Source organism: Setaria viridis, chromosome 9 (assembly GCF_005286985.2).
Source record: "Setaria viridis chromosome 9, Setaria_viridis_v4.0, whole genome shotgun sequence".
Classification (NCBI taxonomy): domain Eukaryota; kingdom Viridiplantae; phylum Streptophyta; class Magnoliopsida; order Poales; family Poaceae; genus Setaria; species Setaria viridis.
In genome coordinates this window covers 10585572-10607617 of record NC_048271.2, presented here as the reverse complement: position 1 = coordinate 10607617, position 22046 = coordinate 10585572, and the positions used below count along the sequence as shown (strand labels likewise).

Here is a 22046-nt window from a genome sequence, read left to right as displayed (position 1 = left end):
GAATCCCATATTTGGGACTACCAGCTCACGCCCCTGAGGTAGGTCCGCAAACAATCTGCCAGCAACAACTTGATAATCGGTGGAGAGTTCCTTCAAACCCCCGCCATCAGCTTTGCCCGCAGGAAAGCGCACAAACAGTTTGCCTTTAACCACTTTGAAATCAGCATAGACCTCCCTCAAGAAACCGCCATCAAGTTTCCAAAGAACATTTGAATTGACAACCTTCTTCGCAAGCATAGTATCATACCGATCACGATTGGCACACATCTCCTTAATCTTTTCATCGGCGAATTTGTTTATTCCCAATTTGTAGGGCAGATTCGCATTGTTGGTACGGTGGATGTGCAGCACCATGTTCTTGAACTTGTCAAAACGGCTAACCTACTCGTCATGCTCACGCTTCTGGTTAAAAGCCTTGCACCAGCGTTCATACAGATAGTGCACCAGAGTCCGGTTCACTATCAAAATACCCCTAATATGTTGTCATATGCTGCCGACGAATTTATCAGATGGGTTCAGAGGAGCAAAGGCGTCGTGTTTAATGAAATAGTGGATTCTCGCGTGCTTGGAGAGGCCATGTCAGTAGTAGGCCGGGCCGAGTCAACTGAACCCAACACAGGTGGCCCATCTTATTAAAGCCTCCACGGTCCACCAGCAGCTTTCACACAAGTCATCTCCTACTACTAACTGGGCTGTCTGGATGTACGAAAGCAGCTGGGCCTCCCGATTATCCTGGCCGTCTAATGGTGAGGGAGAGATATGGTCGGGCGGTGCATCGGTGAAAGCATGCCAAGCTCAGAAATCCAATTGTATCGAGAGGATTGGATGGTTTGAACAAGCAGAGAAATCCAATTGTATCGGGCGGAGACGACGACTAGAGGTAAGAGGAGTTTGAGGTCTTGTTGGGTATTGGTGTTTGCCGATGATGTGACATGTGACTATGAGCATCGCCATTGTAGTTTTTAACGGGGACGATACTAGGTTGGCGACAGGGAATTAGTTCCCCGCCGTTTGTAGCAGGAGAGATCGTCTTGTTACGTGACTAAGTGAGGCATCTTTATAGCTACGGTGATCTTCGTCAAGCATGGATGGTCGTTCTTTAAGAGGTTTAGCACTTGATTAGTCGCACCCTTCTTAGTTTGCTTTTCGAGAGCTTTTCTTTAAAACTGCTCCATGCTGTAATAAGAATTGGTTGTGTGCAAAAATTTTGCAGAGATCGGAATAAAATTCCTTTTTTTCTAAAAATGCGAGGCATCCATGATAGCGAGGGGCAGACATCATCTAAGACATCATCTATCCACGCAAATGCGTGGCCCAACTTGATCAGTAGTAGTAGTAGTCAGAGATGAAACATTATCTTCTAAGTCTTTCTTTTTCTTTTTATTTTGATGGTTGGGACCTATAAAACACCTACAAAGGTACATCTTGCAAACACATTAGTTTCAATAACTATGTTATCATTAATCACCAAAATCATTATGGCCTAGGGCTATTTTCCTTACACCGACCAAGGTAAGCAAGAAGGAAACAGTGCTTCCGTGCTTGAATCAGATTCCACAGGCGATGGAGAGGAATTAAAGATGAGAAATATTTCAGGAAAGCAGCAAACGATCTCTCTGCTCTCCTTTGAGTTTTTTATTAACCTACTTTCTCATCACAACGCCATTGCCCCCAATACATTATCCCGACCACCGACAATCTCGGCACTGAATCTCTCTCTCACACGCGCTCTCAAACACACATAAGCGCACGCTATTCTCCCGAGTCCCGAGCGCACGCTGCATCGCTTGGAGATGGAAGAAACAGGCATGAAGCCTTTCTGCGCCGCCATCGCCATACAGCTGATCTACACCGGCATGTTCGTGATATCCAAGGCCGCCTTCAACCAGGGGATGAACACCTACGTCTTCATCTTCTACCGCCAGGCAGCTGGCTCCCTCCTCTTGCTGCCCATAGCTCTTCTACAGAGGTATTTTTAATTAGCACCAACTACTTATAACTATCTAAAGTAAAGCTATGCCATGTTACAATGGGCGTCGATCATCTGATGACTTTATAAAAGAGTGAGATTATTCCCACGTCTTGATCTTGTATGAAAAATGCACGGCCCATTTCATCTCTGGTGCAAGCTCTTCTTTCGTGCCTTGATCGGGTATGCGTGCATGCTTGCAGTGTTCAATTTTTGCGAACGAAAGAAGAAACAGGTTGATGGTATAATCGATCCGCAAAGGCAAAAACAAAAGTTCAGCACCTAAATTGATTTACTTTTGGTAACTGATTTTCAGGATTACGCTTGGCGTGAATCTGTACCATGTAAGCCTCAAGTTCACCTCTGTGACTGTGGCATCTGCAGCCTACAGCTCCATGCCTACAGTCACCTTCTTCCTCATGGTGCTACTAAGGTTGTATACTACAGAGTATACTACTAGAAGTGTATCATTGTCATTACTGCGAGTTCGACTAAAGCCTAATTACAGAACTAATTAATCTTTGACAGAATGGAAGATGTGAAGCTGAGGAGCTGGTCAGGCATCGCCAAGCTCACCGACGTAGCGCTCTGCCTCACCGAAGTATTCACCATCGCCTTCTTCTCCGGGCCTTCGATAAGCCCTGTCAACCATCACCGTGCCTTTGCCTCCAAACCGCCCAGCTCAAAAGCAGCTGTTCCCAAGGGGGTATGGATCAGATGGACCTTCCTTATGGTCGTCGCCAACATGTGCTGGTCTCTCTGGGTAGTTTTACAGGTACACACTTCTTTTTCGAGAATGTTCATCAGCACGTGTTTCGTTAAGAAGAAAAGAATTGCAGTGACCAAATCCCCTCGATTCCGGTGAGAGAGTGCTTAGGTTCCATAAAAAATAGCTCGTGACCACGTAGACCAGCACTATGAAACACACCTAACATAGCAAAGTAAATTCTAGCTAAACCACCTAAACACTAAGTAATTCAAAATAATTTTGTGTTTCCTCCTCACCCGTATCTTGCATATTTTTCCCTTTTCAAACTAAGGGTCATTCTGCATTGTGGGTTCTTTGATTCCGAGCTATTCTTCCATGTCTGTCTTTGTCTGCATTTGGTTCCAAATCTGAATTGTGGCTGGATCTTGTGTGTTGACTGTGCAGACTGCAGTGCTGAAGGAGTATCGAGATAACATGGTTGTGAGTCGTGACTGTGGTGCAGTGCCTATTCAGCACGGTGCAATCGTTCGTTGTCGCGATGGTCGCTGAGCGATACTTCTCCAAATGGAAACTTTAGTTCAACATCAGCTTGTTGTCCGTCTTATACTCGGCAAGTTTTGCCTTCTTTTCTTTAATCCCTTTCTCTCAACGTTCCTAGAGGTTTGATTGCACACATCTGATTGTTAAATGACTGGTTGCTTCAGGGTTTTATGGTGATGGGAGTGCCCTACACTCCTACTACCTACAAATTTGGTGCGTACAGATGAGAAGCCCCATGTTCTTCGCGGCCTGGACCCCACTCTGCTTCGTATTCACGCTATTTTGCTCGTCATTCTTTCTCGGAGAGATTGTTCACCTCGGCAAGTTACCAATATGCTCATTGTCGCATTGTCAGTTGATGAATTGCAGCATCTCAACAAATCCATGCTAAATCTTTGTTTTTTGCACTCTTCTTATGAGGTAGAATCGTCAGTGGAATTTTGCTAGTTGAAAGTCTTTACATGTGATGTGCAGCTCCTATTTCACCAAATTTGGAAACCCATTAGCTCATTTGTTATGCCAAATAAAAGATGTACATGTTGTATGCTGAAATTAAGGTTGTTTGCAATATTATGGAGCTCCGAGGGTAAATATGAAAAGCTACCATTATATAGCTCTTCCCCAACTCAGGAATAGACAGAGAGTTGAGTTCTTATTCTTGGGAGAGAGCTAGAGTTAGGGAGAGGAGAGAAGAGGGTTAGATCCACCAAATCCATCCAATAGAAAGTGAAATTTGTGGGGGATTTGGAGCTTCCCCATCCTTGTTGGCTCCCACCTCTTGTATTATTTCTTCATATAGTGGATTGCTCGCCACCGCTCGTGGTTTTTCCCTGCAAGGGGTTTCCACGTAAATCTTGGTGTCTACTCTTGATTTGGTATTTTCCTTGCCATATGTGTTGATTAAGTCACCATCTTGCTTGTTATTGATCCATATGTGAAGTGCTTGCTTGTATGGATGAGTTGGCATGAGAGACATATGTATGTTCTTTCAAATATTGATATGAGATGATGGGGATTAATATTCTAGTGAGCTAGCTACTGCAAGTATTTTTTTATTGAATCATTGGATAGCTTGTGGTTTGAAAGTTTGAAGCATAGTTGCTGTTTTGTTCATGCTCACAAGATGTTCGGTGAAATGTTTGTGACAAGTTAGTTTGCTAATTTTATTATTCCAATGCTCCATTATTATCACAAAGCTATTAATTATCAAAGGCACAAATTAATCTTGCTGATTTGGTTCACTATGTCAACATTAGAAGTGAGCAAGTTTGATGGTAATGGTGACTTTCGATTATGGCAAGTGAAAATGCAATCTGTTCTAGTTGAGAAGGGTTTAGATATTGCTTTTTAAGAAACTGATCCAGATTTGACTAGCACATCAAAAGAAGAGTTGAAGAAGATAGATAAGAAGGTAGTGGCACTCTTGTTGATAATGTTTTGAGGTAAGTTTGTGAGGAAAAATCTGCTATGGCACTTTGGAAGAAAATGAAATATTTCTATTTGGATAAATCACTCTTAAGTCGTTTCTACTCATGATGCGCTTGTTTAGGATGTGTATGTAAGAAGGCACTCCTATCAAGCAATATATTGATAAGTTCAACAAGGCGGTGCTTGATTATCATAATGTTACCAACTCTATGGATACAGATCATTTGGCTATTTTGTTCTTGTGTTCACTCTTAGATTGTTATGATAGCATCAAAGATCAGATCCTTTATGGCAAAGATTCTATTTCTATGTATGATATCACTTCTATCCTTTTGTCTAAGGATTTGCTCAAGAAGTCTCGTATGAAGAGTCATGGCCAAAGTGAGGGACTTGTTGTGATTCGTGGGAGATCCATAGAGCGTGGTCATAGTAGTGGTAATGCTGCTGGCAATGGCAGGAGTTAATCTAAGGGCCGTTCAAAGTCACATTCGAGCAGCAAAGGCATTCAGTGCAGGTATTGCAAGGACTTTGACCATTTCAAGTAGGATTGTCCCAAATTGAAGAAAAAGAGGGAAAAGCAAGGTGATATCAGTAAGGGTGAGAATTCTTCAGCAGCTAGTTTGGCATTTGCAGATGGTGATTTAGTTGGTTCTGTTGAGTTACTTGTTGTCAGTGCAGACAGTTCTTCAGTTGGGCAGTGTGCTTCTAGTGTTTCAGCTGATTGTGATATGAGCTTCAGCACTGGTTGGATTCTTGATTCAGCTTGTTCTTACCATATGTGTCCACATAGGGAGTGGTTTGCTACTTATGAGCCATTGAATGGTGGTTCAATTTCTATGGGCAATGACACAAAGTGCAGAGTTGTTGGTATTGGCACAATTAGATTCAAGATGTTTGATGGTATTGTTTGTAAACTCACATATGTTCATCATGTGGTTGGGCTGAAGAAAAATTTGATCTCTTTCAAGTCACTTGATCGGAAAGGCTACAAATTTGTGACTCATAGCTATCGGATCAAGGTTTTCAGGGGTTCCTTGTGTGTGATGAAAGCTCTTACTACTCCAGATATAGATGACTTGTATTTCTTGCAGGGCAGTTTACTTACTAGGTCAGCACCAATGGCTTCTAGTTCCCATGTTGATGATGACACTATGACTACATTGTGGCGTATGAGATTGGGGCACATGTCAGAGTGTGGTAGGCAGAGTTGAGTCATCGTGGTCTATTGGGCAGTCGAAACACATGTATTTTGCAGTTCTGTGAACATTGTATTTTTGGGAAGCAAACTCATTTAAGGTTCAGCAGGTCAGTTCACACGACGAAGGCCATTCTTGACTATGTGCATACAAATTTGTGGGGTGATGCACCAATAACATCTATTGGAGGTGGAAAATATTTACTAACCTTTGTTGATGATTTCAGCAGGAAGGTTTGGGTCTACATCTTTAAGTCCAAAGATGAGACATTTGCTTGTTTTCGTCAGTGGAAGGCTATGGTGGAAACACAAATTGAAAGAAAGGTCAAATATTTGATATCAGACAATGGCACTGAGTTTCGCTCAGGAGAGTTTGAGAAGTATTGTCGGGACACCGGCATTATTTGACACTACACCACAGTTGGCACTCCACAGCAAAATGGAGTAGTAGAACATATGAACAGGACACTATTGGAGAGGACTCGTTGCATGCTCTCTCATGCCGGGTTACCACATAGTCTTTGGGCAGAGGCAGTTACCACAGCATGCTACTTGGTTAATCGCTCTTTCGACAGCTATTGAGTGTAAGACACTAGAAGAGGTGTGGTCTGGCAAGCCACCTCAGTATGATCACTTGAGGGTATTTGGTTGTCCGACGTATGCACACATTAGCCAAAACAAGTTGGAACCTCGAGCTTTGAAGTGTGTCTTTCTTGGTTATGGTGATGGAGTTAAGGGGTATCATTTGTGGTATAAAGATTTTAGACCCCCTAAGGTGATCATCAATAGAGATGTGTCTTTAATGAGATGGCGATCGTTACTCCAGCTTGTCGGCAATTGGAAGAGACTTCCACTTTAGGTGGAGCTTCTTCAGGTGGTGGTTTAGGAGCAGAGTAGGTAGCACAGAGGGTAACATTTGAGGTGGAGACTACAGTGACCGAGTCTACTATAGTTGACAGTCAGCAACAGCAGTAGCCATTGTTGTCAGTCTGCAGATGGTGTTCAGAGTGACAGTTGAGGCAGATTTTGAGTCAAATGCAACGTTCAGTTAGTGGATACAGTTTCAGGTAGAGCTTCAGATGCTCCACTCTCCTATGGTACGTCATTCACAGATAGAGGAAACCAACAAATTTCTATGGAGAGTGGGTCACACCAGTAGCGAGAGGCAGAGGTACAACTGCCTTTGTTTTGGCAGTTATTGAGGATATTGTTCATGATGAGACTAGCACTTACAGAGAGGCAATTAGTAGTTCTCACGCAGCTAGTTGGGTCCAGGCTATGACATAAAAGATGGAATCATTGCATAAAAATAATACTTGGGACTTGGTGTTGCCACCCAAGGGGCGCAAGATTGTTGGTTGTAAATGGGTGTTTAAGCTCAAAGATGCTTCTCCGGATGTTATTGCTTCGAGGTACAAATCTAGATTGGTGGCTAAGGGCTTCAGTCAGAAGGAGGGAATTGATTACCATGATGTATTTTCTCCAGTTGTAAAGCATACTTCAATTTGTGCTTTGCTAGCTTTGGTTTCTCTATTTGATTTGGAATTAGAGAAAATGGATGTGAAAATAGCATTTCTTCATGGTGAGCTTGAGGAGATCTTTATGGCACAGCCAGAGGATTTTGTGGTTGAAGGCAAAGAAAACCACATTTGTTTGCTAAAGAAGTCATTATATGCCTTGAAGCAGTCTCCAAGGCAATGGTACTATCATTTCGATTCTTATGTTAGTAGCCATGGTTTTGAAAGAAGTTCATATGATGCTTGTGTGTTTCAACAGGTGTTTGCAGATGGCTCAATGGTATACATGTTGCTTTATGTTGATGACATCTTTATTGCAGGAAAGAGTCATTCTGCTATTGATGAAAGAAAGGCCATGCTCAAGAGTGAGTTTGAGATGAAGGATTTGGGTGCAGCCAGGTGGTTGTTGGGTATGGATATTCACCGTGACAGGTCTATGGGCAGACTTGGCTTTCACGGTGTCAATATATTGAGAAGGTTATGCATCAGTTTCACATGTCACAAACAAAACCTATTGCTACTTCTTTGGCACTACATTTCAGGTTGTCTACTTCATCAGGGCCATTAGATACAGAGGAGGAAAGGTACATGTCTAAAGTTCCTTATGCTTGTGCTGTTGGCATTTTGATGTATGCTATGGTTTGCACATGTCCGGATATTGCACATGTAGTTAGTGTTGTGAGTCGTTTTATGTCAAATCCAAGCAAAGAACATTGGAAGGCAGTACAGTGGATCCTCAGGTATCTTAGAGGCACAAGCAAATAAGGTTTGATATTTGATAAAAGGGTAGCATTTGTGGGTCTTGTGTTAGCTGGAGGGCAACCTTGCAGCATACAGTTGCTTTATCTACCACAGAAGCTGAGTTTATATCTTTAACTGAGGCAGTGAAGGAGGCTATTTGGTTGCATGATTTTCTTGGTGATTTGGACATTGAGCAAGTTGATCGTGTTGTCTTTTGTGATAGGCAAAGTGCGATTCACCTTGCGAAAGATGAAAAGTTTCATGAGAGAACTAAGCATATTGATGTGTGAAATTCCTTTATTCGACTTCATGTGAAAAACAAACTTTTTATGTTGAGAAAATTGGCACAAAAGACAACCCGGCTGATATGTGAACCAAGGTGGTCCCAAAGGTCAAGTTTGAGCATTGCTTGAACTTGGTTGGTATTCGTTCTTGCCCAATTTAGCTCCCAAGTGGAGGATTCATGGCGGTGTGTTTTTTACATGTTGATCATTCACTTGAAGATAAAGCATTCGAAGATTGAACTTTTTAGCATCAAGAAACTTGATGTGGTTGCTCTGTGGTTCATTTGTCATTGAGGTGGAGAATTGTGATGTGCAGCTCCTAATTCACCAAATTTGGAAGCCCATTAGGTTATTTGTTATTCAAAACAAAAACTATACATGTTGTATGCTGAAAATGGGACTATTTGCAATATTATGGAGCTCCAAGGGCAAATCTGAAAAACTGCCATTATATGGCTCTTCCCCAACTCAGGAATAGACAGAGAGTTGAGTTCTTGTTCTTGGGAGAGATCTAGGGTTAGGGAAAGGAGAGGAGAGGCTTATATCCACCAAATCCATTCAATTGAAAGTGAAATTTGTAGGGGATTTGGAGCCTCCCCATCCTTGTTGGCTCCCACCTCTTGTATTGCTTCATATAGTGGATTGCTCGCCGCCGCTTGTAGTTTTTTCCCGCAAGGGGTTTCCACGTAAATCTTGGTGTCTACTCTTGATTTGTTATTTTTCTTGCCATATGTGTTGATTAAGTCACCATCTTGCTTGCTATTGATCCATATGTGAAACGCTTGTTTGTATGGATGAGTTGGCATGAGAGGCATATGTGTGTTCTTTCATATGTTGATATGAGATGATGGAGATTGATATTCTAGTGAGCCAGCTAGGGAGGAGCGGTCCGAATGGTGAGGAGAGGGCCGCCAGCCAGGGAGGATGGGGGCTGCCGGCGTACAAGCCCCGCTGGCCGCCACCGCACAGGGGATTCCTTGCCACTTGCTGCTCTGTTGTATTTTTGCCAAGCCGAGACAAGAAAAAGTAACGAAGCGGTACGCGCATAATGGATGGCAGGTGGGTAATTTTGAGGGAAAGCTACCCTCACAGCCCGAAAAAGCAAGGCTGAACTTGCTGTGGAAATTACACTTTGCAAAAGTAGCTTTGGGTACCCAAGCTCTTTGGTTGACTTTCTACTTTTTAAGCAAAAGCAACCTCAAAAGCTCAACCAAAGGGACCCTGACTCTGCAAATCTCAAATACATGAGCCAAATACTGATACATCAAAACCAAAAAGGTCAGCAACATCCCCAATTCCGGAACGCGCCCATCAAGTGCGCATCTAAATTTGAGATTGAATACCTCCTGTTCTGCTTGTCTCCAAGTAACCAAGAGATGCACAAGCATTTCGATGTGTCTCAAAACTAGCCAGCTCTAAGCATTAAGACAGAAGTCTTCCAAAGACGGACCAAATCCATGAAATATGTCGCGTGGCATCTCCTTCTCCGCATGCATGGCCTTTTGAAACCTGCATATCACCTGTGGGAAGGCCGCGCTAAACATGTGCTGCACCTGACCATACTCAAAGAGCTTCACCTTCTTCTTTTGCCCCTTCTTCAGCTCGACTTCTCCAACAGAATGACGATGAATATTCCCATACAAGTCCCAAAGAAGTTTCAGCAACCCATCCCCATTGTTCTCATAATCAGGACCAATTGAATCAATCTGAAGGGCTACAAAAGGTTGTGTGCCACCAGGTGCAGCAGGTGTTGACTGAACTTGAGCAGATAGAGGGCCATTGGGTTCGAGGATTTTCATTAGAAATTGATTGTGTTGACATCGCAGCTTCCAGTGGTCTTGATCAATCTTGCAGTATGGAATCTTGGAAATAATCCTATTGTATTTTGCCGAGTCTAGCTTGGAAACCTGTTGAAGTATGGAATATAGGTTTTCAAGCAGAAAAAGGCTTGAAGACTCTCACTCAGCAGTGATGGGTGGTTGCGCACCGGATTCCCGTAACGTCTCTTGTAGTGTCGCAGCAACTAGAGCAAATGCTGAAAGTCATAAGGCATGTCACCAGATCCTTTGAAGATGCCGTTGTGAATCACTTGAGCAATAGCTTCCATGTCTCTCTTTCTCCGCTTGATTTTGCACTTTTTTAGAAGCTTCATCCTATCATTCTTCACCATGAGATGACCCCAAGGTGAGAGGAAAAAATCATCTACTGAGATCTCACCATGGAGCGACCATCCATGAGAGTGAAGATCGACAATCCACTTTATGACTCCAAGTGCTGAAAGCCTTGCCAGATCAGTGGATTTCAAGTGTATCTCCTTTGGGTACGTCACAACCCAGAACGTCAACCTCAGTCAAAGAATCTTCCCCTATGAAGTAGTCCAGCAGTTTAGAATATTCTTTGGATTCTCTATCAGATGCGAAGAAATGCCTTAACCGTTCCTTGGGCAGCATTGCAGCAGGTGGGACCTTCCTGGAGGATCTTTTGCTGCCCATATCTGAAACAAACAAGAGGAAGAAAAAATATGAACAGCAATGAACTAGCAATACTCATTAATTGGTAAAATAAGCAACCAAAATAGTTACTGTTAAGCAGAAAGATCTTTTGCCAATTCAGTAAGCATTTGTCGTAGCAATCCAAATAAAATTCTCATGTAGACTTCTGTTGGCGCTAGAAATCGGCTAACCGAATCCCCAGCGTCGGACACACGACCCGGGAGAATCTGCTTAACTCCTATTCGGGTGATCGCCCTGGTGCGGTTCGCGCGGCGTGCCAGCCAATCTGACCTGTTGATTGGCAAGGAAAGAAACGTGTCAGATCCCAGAGGTTGCGATCGGCTAAGTTTCCGATCTCGAGAAAGCTTATCAGCGAATCGGCCGATTTGCCGTAATAAAGAAATCGGCTATGACACAGCCGATTACCAGTCAGCGTTGATAAAGAAAACTGCTGGAGTAATCTAAACAATGCTACAGCAATAACACTAGGAACAGATCTAATCGGCTATGCGTAAAATAAGTAGATTAAATGACGAAGTACGAGAAAAGCCGAAATTGCCGATTCCTAGCTGGATAACTGGTGATAAAACTAGAACAACAGGTAAAACCTAGAATTCTAGTGAATATCGATAATTGATGAATAAATCTAAACGAAACGATAGCGATGCGCCCGAAGTTAAAGCTTAGAATTTACTCGATAAGCGGAACTTACAAGATCGGCCGGAGGTCAAGTTGATGCAGCCCCGCCAACCCGTACGAACTCGTGAAAAAGAAGAAAAGTATTGGCGAGGTCGCCTGCTTGAAAGTAAGTACGAAGAAATAGTAGTTTGTTGTATTGAGTTGATGATGATTACAGATCTACAAGGGTGGCTATTTATAGCCCCGTACAAACGACTTCTTATCCGACTAGAACTCTATCCCTAAATTTAAACAGAAAACGAATATTTACAAGTACGATTCGTACTAGGTCGATTATCACGCGCTTCATGGGCTGATTCCCTCTTCATCTTCATAATCCTTTTTAGGCCCACACCGGCCCAACTATTCCAGCCTCCTAATCGGCTGATCATCTCATCGGCAAGGGACAACCGATTAGGACCCACACGTCGGGGCTCAAACTACTCCGACCCTGGAAACTAAGGTCGGGCGAGGCGGAGCTCCAAAGGTCAATCGGCCGATCCTCGACTGTAGCATCAATCGGCTGATCCTCGACTGTAGCACCAACCAACCGATCCTTGACTGTAGCACCAATCGACCGATCCTTGACTGTAGCACCAATCGACCGATCCTTGACTGTAGCACCAATCGGCCGATCTCCAATCGTCGCCCTTGCACCTTGCCGCATCTTCTAATTTCTTCCTCTCCTAACGCCGATTTTACTCGTGTCGAAATCTGTCCTCAACAACTTCCCTACCTTCTTTTGTGTAGTATATATATAATTTTTATAACAGAACTTATTAAGAAGGATGAATGAAAACCCCAATCCAGCGGTGTGGCTAAAGGCGCTTGCATTAGATAGCATAGTGCTATGACACGCACCACTGCATATGGTTGTGCATCATCATGCCAATTGCAAACTCCAGATCACAACAACAAGGGCAGCATTAATCTAGGAAAAAAATATATGCTTGCTACAGAATGAATAATGAAATAAAAAGCCGTGGCCATCCTGGCAATTGCTTGCTGAGCGTGAGCTATACCAGGTATACATCTATCTAGTTCAACTGATAGAATCACAAGTTGCAAGTAACAATACCACAGGGAAAATACCTGATGGGGGACTGAGTGACTAACACGCGTGGGCAGGAGCCTAGGAGAGATGGGTAGAGTGATTCACAGTTTGAGGCAGCAAGCCAAGTCGGTAAAGCAATGCAATTTGCTGCGCCAGATGAAAACACGAACAGATTCAGTGAGTTTATTCAGAAACAGCGATTCTGGGTGGCAAGTAAAGCACAGGTAGGCAAAGATGGCAGCTCCAAACACCTTGAACAAGGGAGGACGAGTAGACCGGAGGAACGTGCCTGACGACAAGATAAACGCGAAGACGGCGGGCGCTCAGGTGAACAGCCTATACGGTTGATCCAAGGAGACCTACGCGACGCCAATGGTGAAGACGAAACCCTACGACATGAAATCGGGGAAACAAATGCCGGGGGAGAAGAACGAAGCTAGATTTCTCGGGAATCTATACCCGAATATGATACTGACCTCCTCCCATCTTCCTCGGTGAGTCGCTTGCTGCTCGTGGACTCGCCGTCCTCCGCTGCCGGTGGCGGGGGCGCTAAGACCAGGACGGTGGCTGCTGCCTGCCGTCTACACGGTTTGGGCAGCGGCGGCGACCCGTTTGTTTGTAGCCGACCAAATAGAACGCAGAAAAGCCCAAACAACTCCAACCAATGGGCTTTTAGGCTGGTGTAGATAAGGAAGGTTATAAGATTGGCACAACATAGGCCGGTCCAGTTTAGATTTTGATCGTGGCGCCCTCACAAAAAGGCCGAACGTTTCCGTGCTTTCAACCACTGTGGTTGTAACAGATTTTTTTAAAAATAAAATAAAATTTCATATGATTTCCTTTGTGGAAAAGAAAAACAATTAAATAGCTGCTTGCTTTGCTTGCCACCCAGAATATTGCTGCGGTTGTACCAGTCACTGGAGCTAGCGTCCTTGACTCCGAAGCAGAAATTTCAGTCACCGTATTAAGAAACAAAAGGACCTGCCTGGGGCCGAAAGAAGCAACGCGAAAAAACTCGTCGGAATCCGAAACGGGGTCGCCGGCCGCTACTTTAATCTTCCCTTAAAAGACGACGGGAAAAGCAACGCGTGTGCGTGCACACAGACACACAGCACACTAGCTAGTTGGGCGGTTGGTACGTTCCTCGTCCGGATCCACGATGTCTTGTTCCTGCCACGACACCGTCCCTCCCGGCGGCGGCGACGACCGGCGCAGCACCACGACCGGAATTCCCAAGCCGTACGGGCGGAAATGTCGCCGTCCGGCCCGCCAGCCATGCCCCAAGTACCGAGCGCCGGGCCCCGCTCCGTGCGCGCGCCGCGGCGCAGGAAACAGGGGTACGTGCGTGCGTGCCTTGCCAACACTTTGCCCGTGCTACCGCGTTGTCGACGCGAGATAGGCGTACGGGTATTCGAGCGATGCCGTCCGTACATGTACAGCAGCAAGAATGTGCGAAGCAGTGACTTTGGCCACTGCGTGGATGGCATCATGCATGCGGCTGTTTGCTCGACGCAACACAAAGGCGCTCTCGGCGCCGTCTGCCTCGGCAGGTCCGGCCTGCACGTCCAATCCGATGTGCCAAAAGACCTGCAGTGCAGGATTGCGCTCCGGCACGCAGCATCTGACGACCTGGATGGAGCGGAATGAGGACCTGAATGACCGACCGAATTGACCTCGCTGCCTTCCGGATCCCAACCTTCGTCTTCCTCCTCCTCCCCCGGTCCCATCCGTCTTCGCTGCATCACAAGAGCCTCGCCCTGCCAAGACTCCTCGATCCTCGATTCCTCGTCGATCAGCTCTCTTTCCTTGACCTGACGGCGCGGCTCTTTTACCTCTCCCGAGCAAAGTAAAAAAAAGCATCAGATTCTCTCTTGCCTCGGTACCCAAGGCTCGGGTGTTGGCGGTGATCATTGAGCTTCCTGCCCAAAGCGAGCGGATGCTGATGCGGTGACGCTGTATCCGTATCCATCCACCCCCTGTGCATCGGATCAGTCAGATCCGCGCTTCAAATCCCGGTCTCCGATCATTCCCTTTCTCTCGCAGTATTTTACCTCGGATTCGGCAGTCGTCACTGCCTCACTGACACTGCTCACTCTGTGTGTGTGTGTGTGTGTGTGTGTGTGTGTGTGTGTGTGTGTGTGTGTGTGTGTGTTTCCTTGCAACAAAAGCTGGGAAAGGAAAAAGATCAAAAGAGGGATCGATCTTTGGGTCACCGATCTCGAGCAGGGGGAAGAAAGAAAGAACATCGCTCGCGCGCGCACTCATGAGCTGCGGCCACCAGCTTTTGTGTATACTCACAGGGCTCAGACTTTGAAGCAAGAAATATACTGCAGCCGATCGAGGCGATCTTGAAGATCTCGACACCCGTCTCAGAATGTTCATACACTGCAACACCTGCACGCATTACATTACATGCCGCTTCCCACAAGAGAACAAAACCTGAATATCTCGCACCTACTTTTGTGTGCTGAGATTGGTATGGCATGGTCCTGACCCCCCGAGCTGTCCAATGATCAGGCGCGTGGTCCTGAAACCGCCACCGTTCGGAGCTGCAAGTTGCTGTGTGATCGATCGCGAGCTCCAGGGAGGAAGCGGGAAGAGGACAGCGGGGAGTGGAGCGGAAGGGCACAAGCGCAACCATCCTCCCCACCGGCAAAACAAAACAGGATCACCTGCGTCCAGAGCGGCGCCGGGGCCCCAGGGAATTCATTGAGGCGACGGACAAGCCTCGCTGTCGCTGTTGTTGCCGCCGGGGGGCGGGCGGGGGCCATGGCCTCGGTCTCCCTCTGGGCTCGGCAGGATGATGGTGAAGGCACGGGGACGGAGCACCTTTTGCTTCCCAGTCAAAGATGCTCAGAGCCGCAACGGCCACCGTCAGCGGCAGATCGCTGTGGGAGCGTCTTTCGGAGATGGATTATACGTTGGAACAGCCAATCAACATGCAGGAACAGGATCAGTCTGCGATGGATGGGATGAACATGTGCTTAATTTACCCGGTGATTACTACGGTAACTACAGAGTTACTTGCTACTACCAGAACAAAGCACTTATCCTTTACCAGCTACAGTTCCAGTATGGCCACACCCCAAACCCAACCAGAAAAAAAGAAACAAAAAAAAAAGCAGCAGCAAAACTTACAAGAGAGACAGAGCAAGAGGGAAGAGCACAGGCAACTGCGTCCTCTCAATCTCACTCCGGGAGGGAGGGATGGCACCCCATGCACCGGCGTCGCATTCCCCGCAAACCAACACCGCAACCCATCGACTCACTCACTTCAATCTTGCGCCCTAACAGCAACAGCAACAGCAACAGGATCCCCCTAGCTACATCTATCCTGTGGGGTGCACCCCCCAACGCCCATGTCGCTCTGCTGTGCTGCCGTCGACGGCCTCTCGCATCTACAGCCTAGCAGCAAACAACAACCACGGGGCGATGATGGCGGGGCCCAGGCCACCGCGGGGCGGAGAGCGTCTGCAGGTTGGCGACGACGATGGCGACCGTCGAGGTCATGGCGGGGTCACGCGAGGCGCTTCCGGTCGCCGGCGATGGTGAGGAGGCGCGCGACGCCCTTGGTCCACATCTCGTACTCCCGCTGGCTGGTGCACTCGAACTCGATCACACGGTGCTCGGCGGTGCGCAGGCCGAAGTAGCGCCGGTGCTCGCCGTCCTCCAGCAGGTGCCGGCCGGGCCACGCCGGGACGTCCCGGCACACGTCGATTACCACACCTGTAGCGAACGGCACGGACCGTCGGTAAACAGTGTTGTGGACGATCGCAAACATGTATTTTGATTGTTTGTTTCGCTAGCCGCTTACTTTTCTTCTTCTTGGTGATCGTCCCCGCGACATGCCGGCTCTTCATTTTCAGCATCACCTGGAATAACAAAGTGCCACATTTCCCGGTAAGCAAAAGATCACATCAAAGTTTGCAGCCAGGGTTAAACAGAGAGCATTATTTACCAGGCCCATCCGGTTGATGTACACCGACACAACCTTCCAGTGCAGTGCGCCTGTAAAAGGGTAAAACGAGTAAAAGTAAAAGGAAACATCAGTGCATCCGTTCCATTTCCAACAGTACATCATGAACCGGAATGATTGCGGCAGAAGCCGTTACCTTTCCGGGTGCGCTTGAGCAGCTCGGTGCCGCGGGCGAGCAGCTCCTGGCTGCAGATGCCCAGGAAGTTGTTCTCCTCCTCCAGCGAGACGTCGTCGCTGATGCTGCTGCCGTTGCTCTCCAGCTTGCGGTGCTGCTGCAGCTTCGGCGGCGCGCCGTGCTTCTGGTGGTGCCCTCCGCCCCCCACCGCGCCCTTCTCCACCGGGATCACCGCCGCGATGTTCCACACCTCCTTCAGAGCCCTCGCCTTCAACGTCGCCGCGCCTCTCAACGCTACAATAATGGTCACAACATTAGCAATTACACAAATAACTTAGGTCAGAGGAAATGTACAATATTTCATTTAGTGGCGATCGGTAACACACCAGTTGCAGCAGCGGCTGTGACCGTGACGATGTCTCCAGGCGTCCGGACGTTCACGGCGGACCCAACGACCGCCTCCAGGTGCTCGCGCTCGGCGCCCATGGACTCCGCAGCCTCCACGCACTGCGCGGCCACGAGCGTGGCTGCCGACGCCACGGCCATGTCGGTGCGCGCGGCGCGGTCGTCTTTGCCGGACCCTGAGGCCGCGGCTGTCGCGGCAGCCACAGCCGCCACCGCAGCGGCCACTGCAGCCACCGAGACGGCAGCGTGGACCTGCGCGTTGTGCGCCCGCGTCTCCTCTTTCTTCTTCTCCTTCCGGTCCTTGAGCCACCGGCCCACCGTCTTGTTGCCCGGCCGGTACGCCTGCGGCTTCGGCGTGCTCACTGCTCTGCAGTACTGCATCATTTTCCAACTAGTCCAATTAGAACATCGCTAAATTTCCCCCAAAAAATGGTCCTTGTTTACATTTACGAGTGATTTATTGTGATTCAGACAAAACAAAGAGTAGGGCATCCCATCAGCATGAAAAATGTGGAGAGGGTACAAATTCCTTGCAGTGAAGGTGTTGTGTCAATTCTCAATTGCAACAGCTACAACAGGGGTACACCTTGACGGTGACAGAACGGTTCCAGTTTCCAGAGATGGGGCCTTAACCCACAGTGGCGAACTAGTGATCATTAAAGAAAGGTGCAGTTCATCAGCCAGTACCCCAAACCACTATTCTTAAGCACTGCACCACAATGCTAACCCACCACAGCCTGGGACAAAACAAACCCAAACTTATCCATGAAAGCAAAAGCCTGCCAATATTCCATCTCAGACATCACCAGTAAACAACGGCATTACACAAGAGAGCCACAGGAGAGAAGACAATGGACACAATGATGGTGCAGCAAGGGGAGGATAATGCTCGCCCTAGATCGGCTAAAGAGCGCATGATTACGCTAGGATTAGAAAAGCTGGAGGGAATAACACTCGATTAGGGGCCGAAAAGGCCCAGCCAGCCGGCCTCATGATGCCGCGACGGCACGGACTGCGAGCATGCCATGCCTGCCGCCGCTGCCTTTCACCCAGAGATGGTGATGGGCAGAGGGGGGGTAGGGTGACATGGGCCTGCCAGCCCCGGCAGACTGGACACGCTGCAGCGTTTGCTTGCGCAGGCAGGAGACCGGCGGCAGGCGCTGAGACGGGTACCGGGAATCAAAGCTTCTTTATACTATAGTATAGTATAGGCTGGTGGTGCTCTACCACGCCTAGCGAGCAAACAGCAAAATCCATTGGATCGTAGCTCTGATGAGCTGCTGCTGGGCCTGGGAGGTAGGACTGTGATTAGCGTAGGGGGAAATGGCCAGAGTGCCTAATCAGATCTTTGACCATGACATCTCATAAGGCTTTGTCTTTCTTGGGGCATGTGGAACGGCTGTGCCGTGGGGGCAATTCTTGGGCCATTCTGTCCCTCAAGAACCAAAGGAATTGGATGAGCCATGGTGGGAAACTGCTGAATCTATGGAGGCATTTCACATTGCTTTACAGCATGGTTGAGTTGGTAGAGGTTCTTTTCAGGTTCCAGATTTGGAATTTGCCAGGTGACAAGAACCAACTCAAAGGCTTCAGGATCAGGTCTATCTGAATGAGTCAAATAATTGGGAAGTTCTCTCCTTGTAGCACAATTGTTGTGATTGCTTGCGAAAAATCATCGAGGGAGACTTTCATTCATTTCGGAGGAAACATGCTGGGAGATCAGAAAAGGAAATTGGAACAAGCAATTATTGGCCCAAGGACATCCAACCACTTGTACAGTGGAGGAGGTACACAGACAGAGGAATGAAGCACACAAGGTGAGGAGGTACACAAACAAGAGCATGGAAGAGAGGGAAAGGAGACGCTTTTCTTGACCGACTGATTGCTACAAGGATCCTGCATCTAGGAAAAAGGAGGATTCTTGCCTCAGACCACGAGCCCCAGCTGAATAACATGTCTATATCAACCCTACAAATGTGTAGGTAAACGATGAAGCTGTTTGCTTCTTTGTTCTGGTAATCAGGGCAAAATATGAAAGTGGAGATTTCATTTGACTGTGAATGTTACAAATCATGCAGGGTTTCATTGAAGAGGAAGGTCTACACCATCTTGATCATGTGACCGGACAGGGACGTCGAGCTGCAACGCAGGAGCTGTCGGTGTGGGGAGAGGGAAAGAGACGCCTCCATGACAAAAGATTACGCTACTCCTCACTCCTCAGCATCACAGACACCGTGGGGCAGCGCCGTGACGGCGAGAGCTCACAAGTCGCAACACGAACTCTCAGGGGGGTGAAGCACGACGGATTGGGCGAAACAAAAGCTGTGGGGAAAAAGCAAAGGGCTTGCAAGTCAGGGGTTTTATCGGAAGGCGCGAAAGGCACGCCTACGAAACGGGTTCTTCTTTGTCTAGCTTTCTTGCTCTCTCTCTCTCTCTCTAGAAAATTGGAAGTGCCCGGCACAGGGAAGGCTGCAAGGCTGGTCGCTTTGTTCCAGGCAGACCCACAGCTTCCGATGGCTGGTCTGGTCTCTCCCTTCTCTTGAAGAGAATCATGCTTGGGAGATCTTTTTTACCACAGGTGCCAAGTGAATCCCTCTGCCACACTCTACGGAAATGCAGGCAAAACTAACCGAAGCTGCGTTGCCTATTGTCATGTCCTCTCTAGCATAAATCGTGTGCAAATTCTATTTTGACATCTACTGTTTACCTTAGCACACGGTAAAACAACAAGACTTCCTTAGTACAAAGAGACAGAAGGTATGCAAACAGAAACTATTTACTTTTAAAAAAAGAACAGAGCAACAGACTGGGCAACCTGAATCTATTACTCTACAAAGATAATATAGCATATATCAAACACAAAAAATAAAATAAAAGCTTGGCATAAAAGCTTCATTCTCTTTCCCTTTTAGTTAAGAGTGTGTGTGAACCGTGGAGCACAGAGAAATGATTTCCCTCCCCCTAAAGAGAAAGCACACGCCACGACCATATGCGAGAAGATGTAAAGAATCTCACGCATCAACACGCAAACAGTGCGTCCACTAGCCCGGCAGTAAAAGCAGTGCCTTGGATTATCTCCACCCCGATTATTCTAAAATTAACACATTAAAAACAGCTAATCTAATCTAATGGCTTCTAGTACCGCTCAACGTTCAACGGCAAGTGAGCCAAACAAGTGCTGTAAGAAACTGCAGGTTACTGCCAGATCAGTACAGTTCTGGCAATTAAAAACTGCTGAGAAGCTGTACTGTTATCTCGGAGGCACCACACTGCCGGTACTCTCATATGAGGAACAAGAAGGTGCCAAGGCGAGAACGGACCTTTGCGTCATCGATCTCCGGCGAGACCGGCGGGCTGTCGGAGAGGGAGCCGCCGCCGTTGAGGGGGCCGCTGCTGTGCGAGAGCCGGCCGGAGGTGAGCGGCGCCACTTCCTGCTGCAGGATGGCAACACAACAAGCACGTTTCAGACATCATGATTCAGAAAGGCATCAAGTTCGTGTCTTGGTGAGAGCAAAAACCAAGTGAAATCTTGTTTTCTCAGAAAAACTCAAAAAGCATGCTGGATGAATGAGGAATTGATAGGTGGCGCTTAATGGAAGAGCCCTGATCATTAATGGCGACTAAGCTGCGTAATTAACTGAAATTGGTGGGGATTACACTTCTTTCTCCGGCCTTGGCAGAAAAAAATCTCTCCTTTGGACGTTTCTCCTTGTCCCAACATGGGGTCAAAGAGAACCCAGGAGGAGAGCTGAAGTGGGAAAGAGTTGATTAGAGACAAAAACTCCAAGCCAATCAGATGTGCAGACGAGGGAAAGATCCATCAATTCCCATAAAAGTTTACAGGCAGAGGAAACCAAGATGTTTGTACAGAAACAGATAGAACCAGCCAGCCAATCTGCAGCGAAATGCAGTTCGGAGAAAAGAAGAGAAATCGGCAAATAAAAAATGACCAAAGCACATATCTTTCTGGTTTTTTAAAGGCGTCCAGATATTACCAAGAACAGAAGGGAGATCCCTCGAAGCGATTGAAAAAGATTCAATTTTTTTCTTCGAAACGAAGAGCGATTTGGAGGCGGAAAAAACAACAAGATGGAGAGGAGGGAGGATCAGGAAGAGGTCAAGGCAAGAGGAGGCACTCACGGATTGCGCGAGGATCCGTTCCATGATGAGCTGCGACGTGGCCGCGGACGCGAAGGAGAAGGAGCTCCCGGACGCGGCGGCGACGCCGCAGTCCTCGAGCTCGCACGCGGCGTCCTCGGCGATGGGGCTGACGAGCGCGGCCGGCGGGGGCGTCGGCGGCGGGGGCGCGAACGCGCGCCCGGACGCGCTCCAGGACCGGGAGAGGAACTCGAGCGGGTCCAGCGGCGGCTCCGGCGGCCGCAGCTCGCCGGCGGCCACGGCGGACGGGCGGGCCCGGGGATCGCCCATGCGCGCGGGGGAGTTATGGAGTGTGATGCGAGGGAGTGAGGGGGCGCGTTACCAGTGACCGGGAGGATAAAGAGGGAGGGAGGGAGAGACGGAGAGTGGAGCGGGTGTTTAAGGCCTCCGGTGGTTTTATAGGCTCGCGATGCAAGGCCTTGCTCTTCGTCTTTGCAACTTTTCAAGTCGTGCAAGCAAACATTACGGTTAGTGATGATGCAAAAGGCTGTGTGTACTACGTGATCCATCGTACTGGTACACAGCACAACCATGTACTATACCAAACGTTGTTGGGTTTATTTCTACGAGTACAGTCTACTTCTCCTCCTGATGGCATAATGGCACTGTTCTCCGTATATGGCCACACTGACAAGAGGCTATGCTCTGTTAACGGGCGAGTTGAGCTTTAGGATCCAATTGCAATGTCTAAGGATTTTATTTACGATGGTTACTTTTGCAAGTGTGCTATTCTTGTGCTGTTACTTAAAATCGTGAAAACAATACTGGTGACGTTCTGCATGCAT

General features: G+C 47.5%; 1 protein-coding gene and 1 pseudogene across 1 annotated transcript; one reads left to right on the top strand and one right to left on the bottom strand.

Annotated features, from left to right (window-relative positions):
* Nucleotides 1–1793: 1793 nt before the first annotated feature.
* Nucleotides 1794–3685, top strand: LOC117835254 (WAT1-related protein At5g64700-like; annotated as a pseudogene).
* Nucleotides 3686–15571: 11886 nt separating this feature from the next.
* Nucleotides 15572–21643, bottom strand: LOC117839663 (VAN3-binding protein). Its single transcript, XM_034720057.2, has 7 exons — nucleotides 21244–21643; nucleotides 20424–20537; nucleotides 17085–17478; nucleotides 16720–16992; nucleotides 16566–16615; nucleotides 16422–16479; nucleotides 15572–16333 (listed from the first exon to the last, which is right to left on the bottom strand). The coding sequence occupies exons 1-7, from the start codon at nucleotides 21529–21531 to the stop codon at nucleotides 16125–16127; spliced, it is 1386 nt and encodes a 461-aa protein (XP_034575948.1). The 5' UTR covers nucleotides 21532–21643; the 3' UTR covers nucleotides 15572–16124.
* Between the last annotated feature and the right edge of the window lie 403 nt (nucleotides 21644–22046).

What these genes read in the sequence shown, in the direction of transcription:
- LOC117839663 (XM_034720057.2), bottom strand. Translation starts at nt 21,531, where the DNA reads ATGGGCGATCCCCGGGCCCGCCCGTCCGCCGTGGCCGCCGGCGAGCTG. An exon ending in AACGGATCCTCGCGCAATCC is followed by an intron (nt 20,538 to 21,243) that starts GTGAGTGCCTCC and finishes GCCATCCTGCAG; the next exon opens with CAGGAAGTGGCGCCGCTCAC. An exon ending in ACATCAACCGGATGGGCCTG is followed by an intron (nt 16,480 to 16,565) that starts GTAAATAATGCT and finishes TTGTTATTCCAG; the next exon opens with GTGATGCTGAAAATGAAGAG.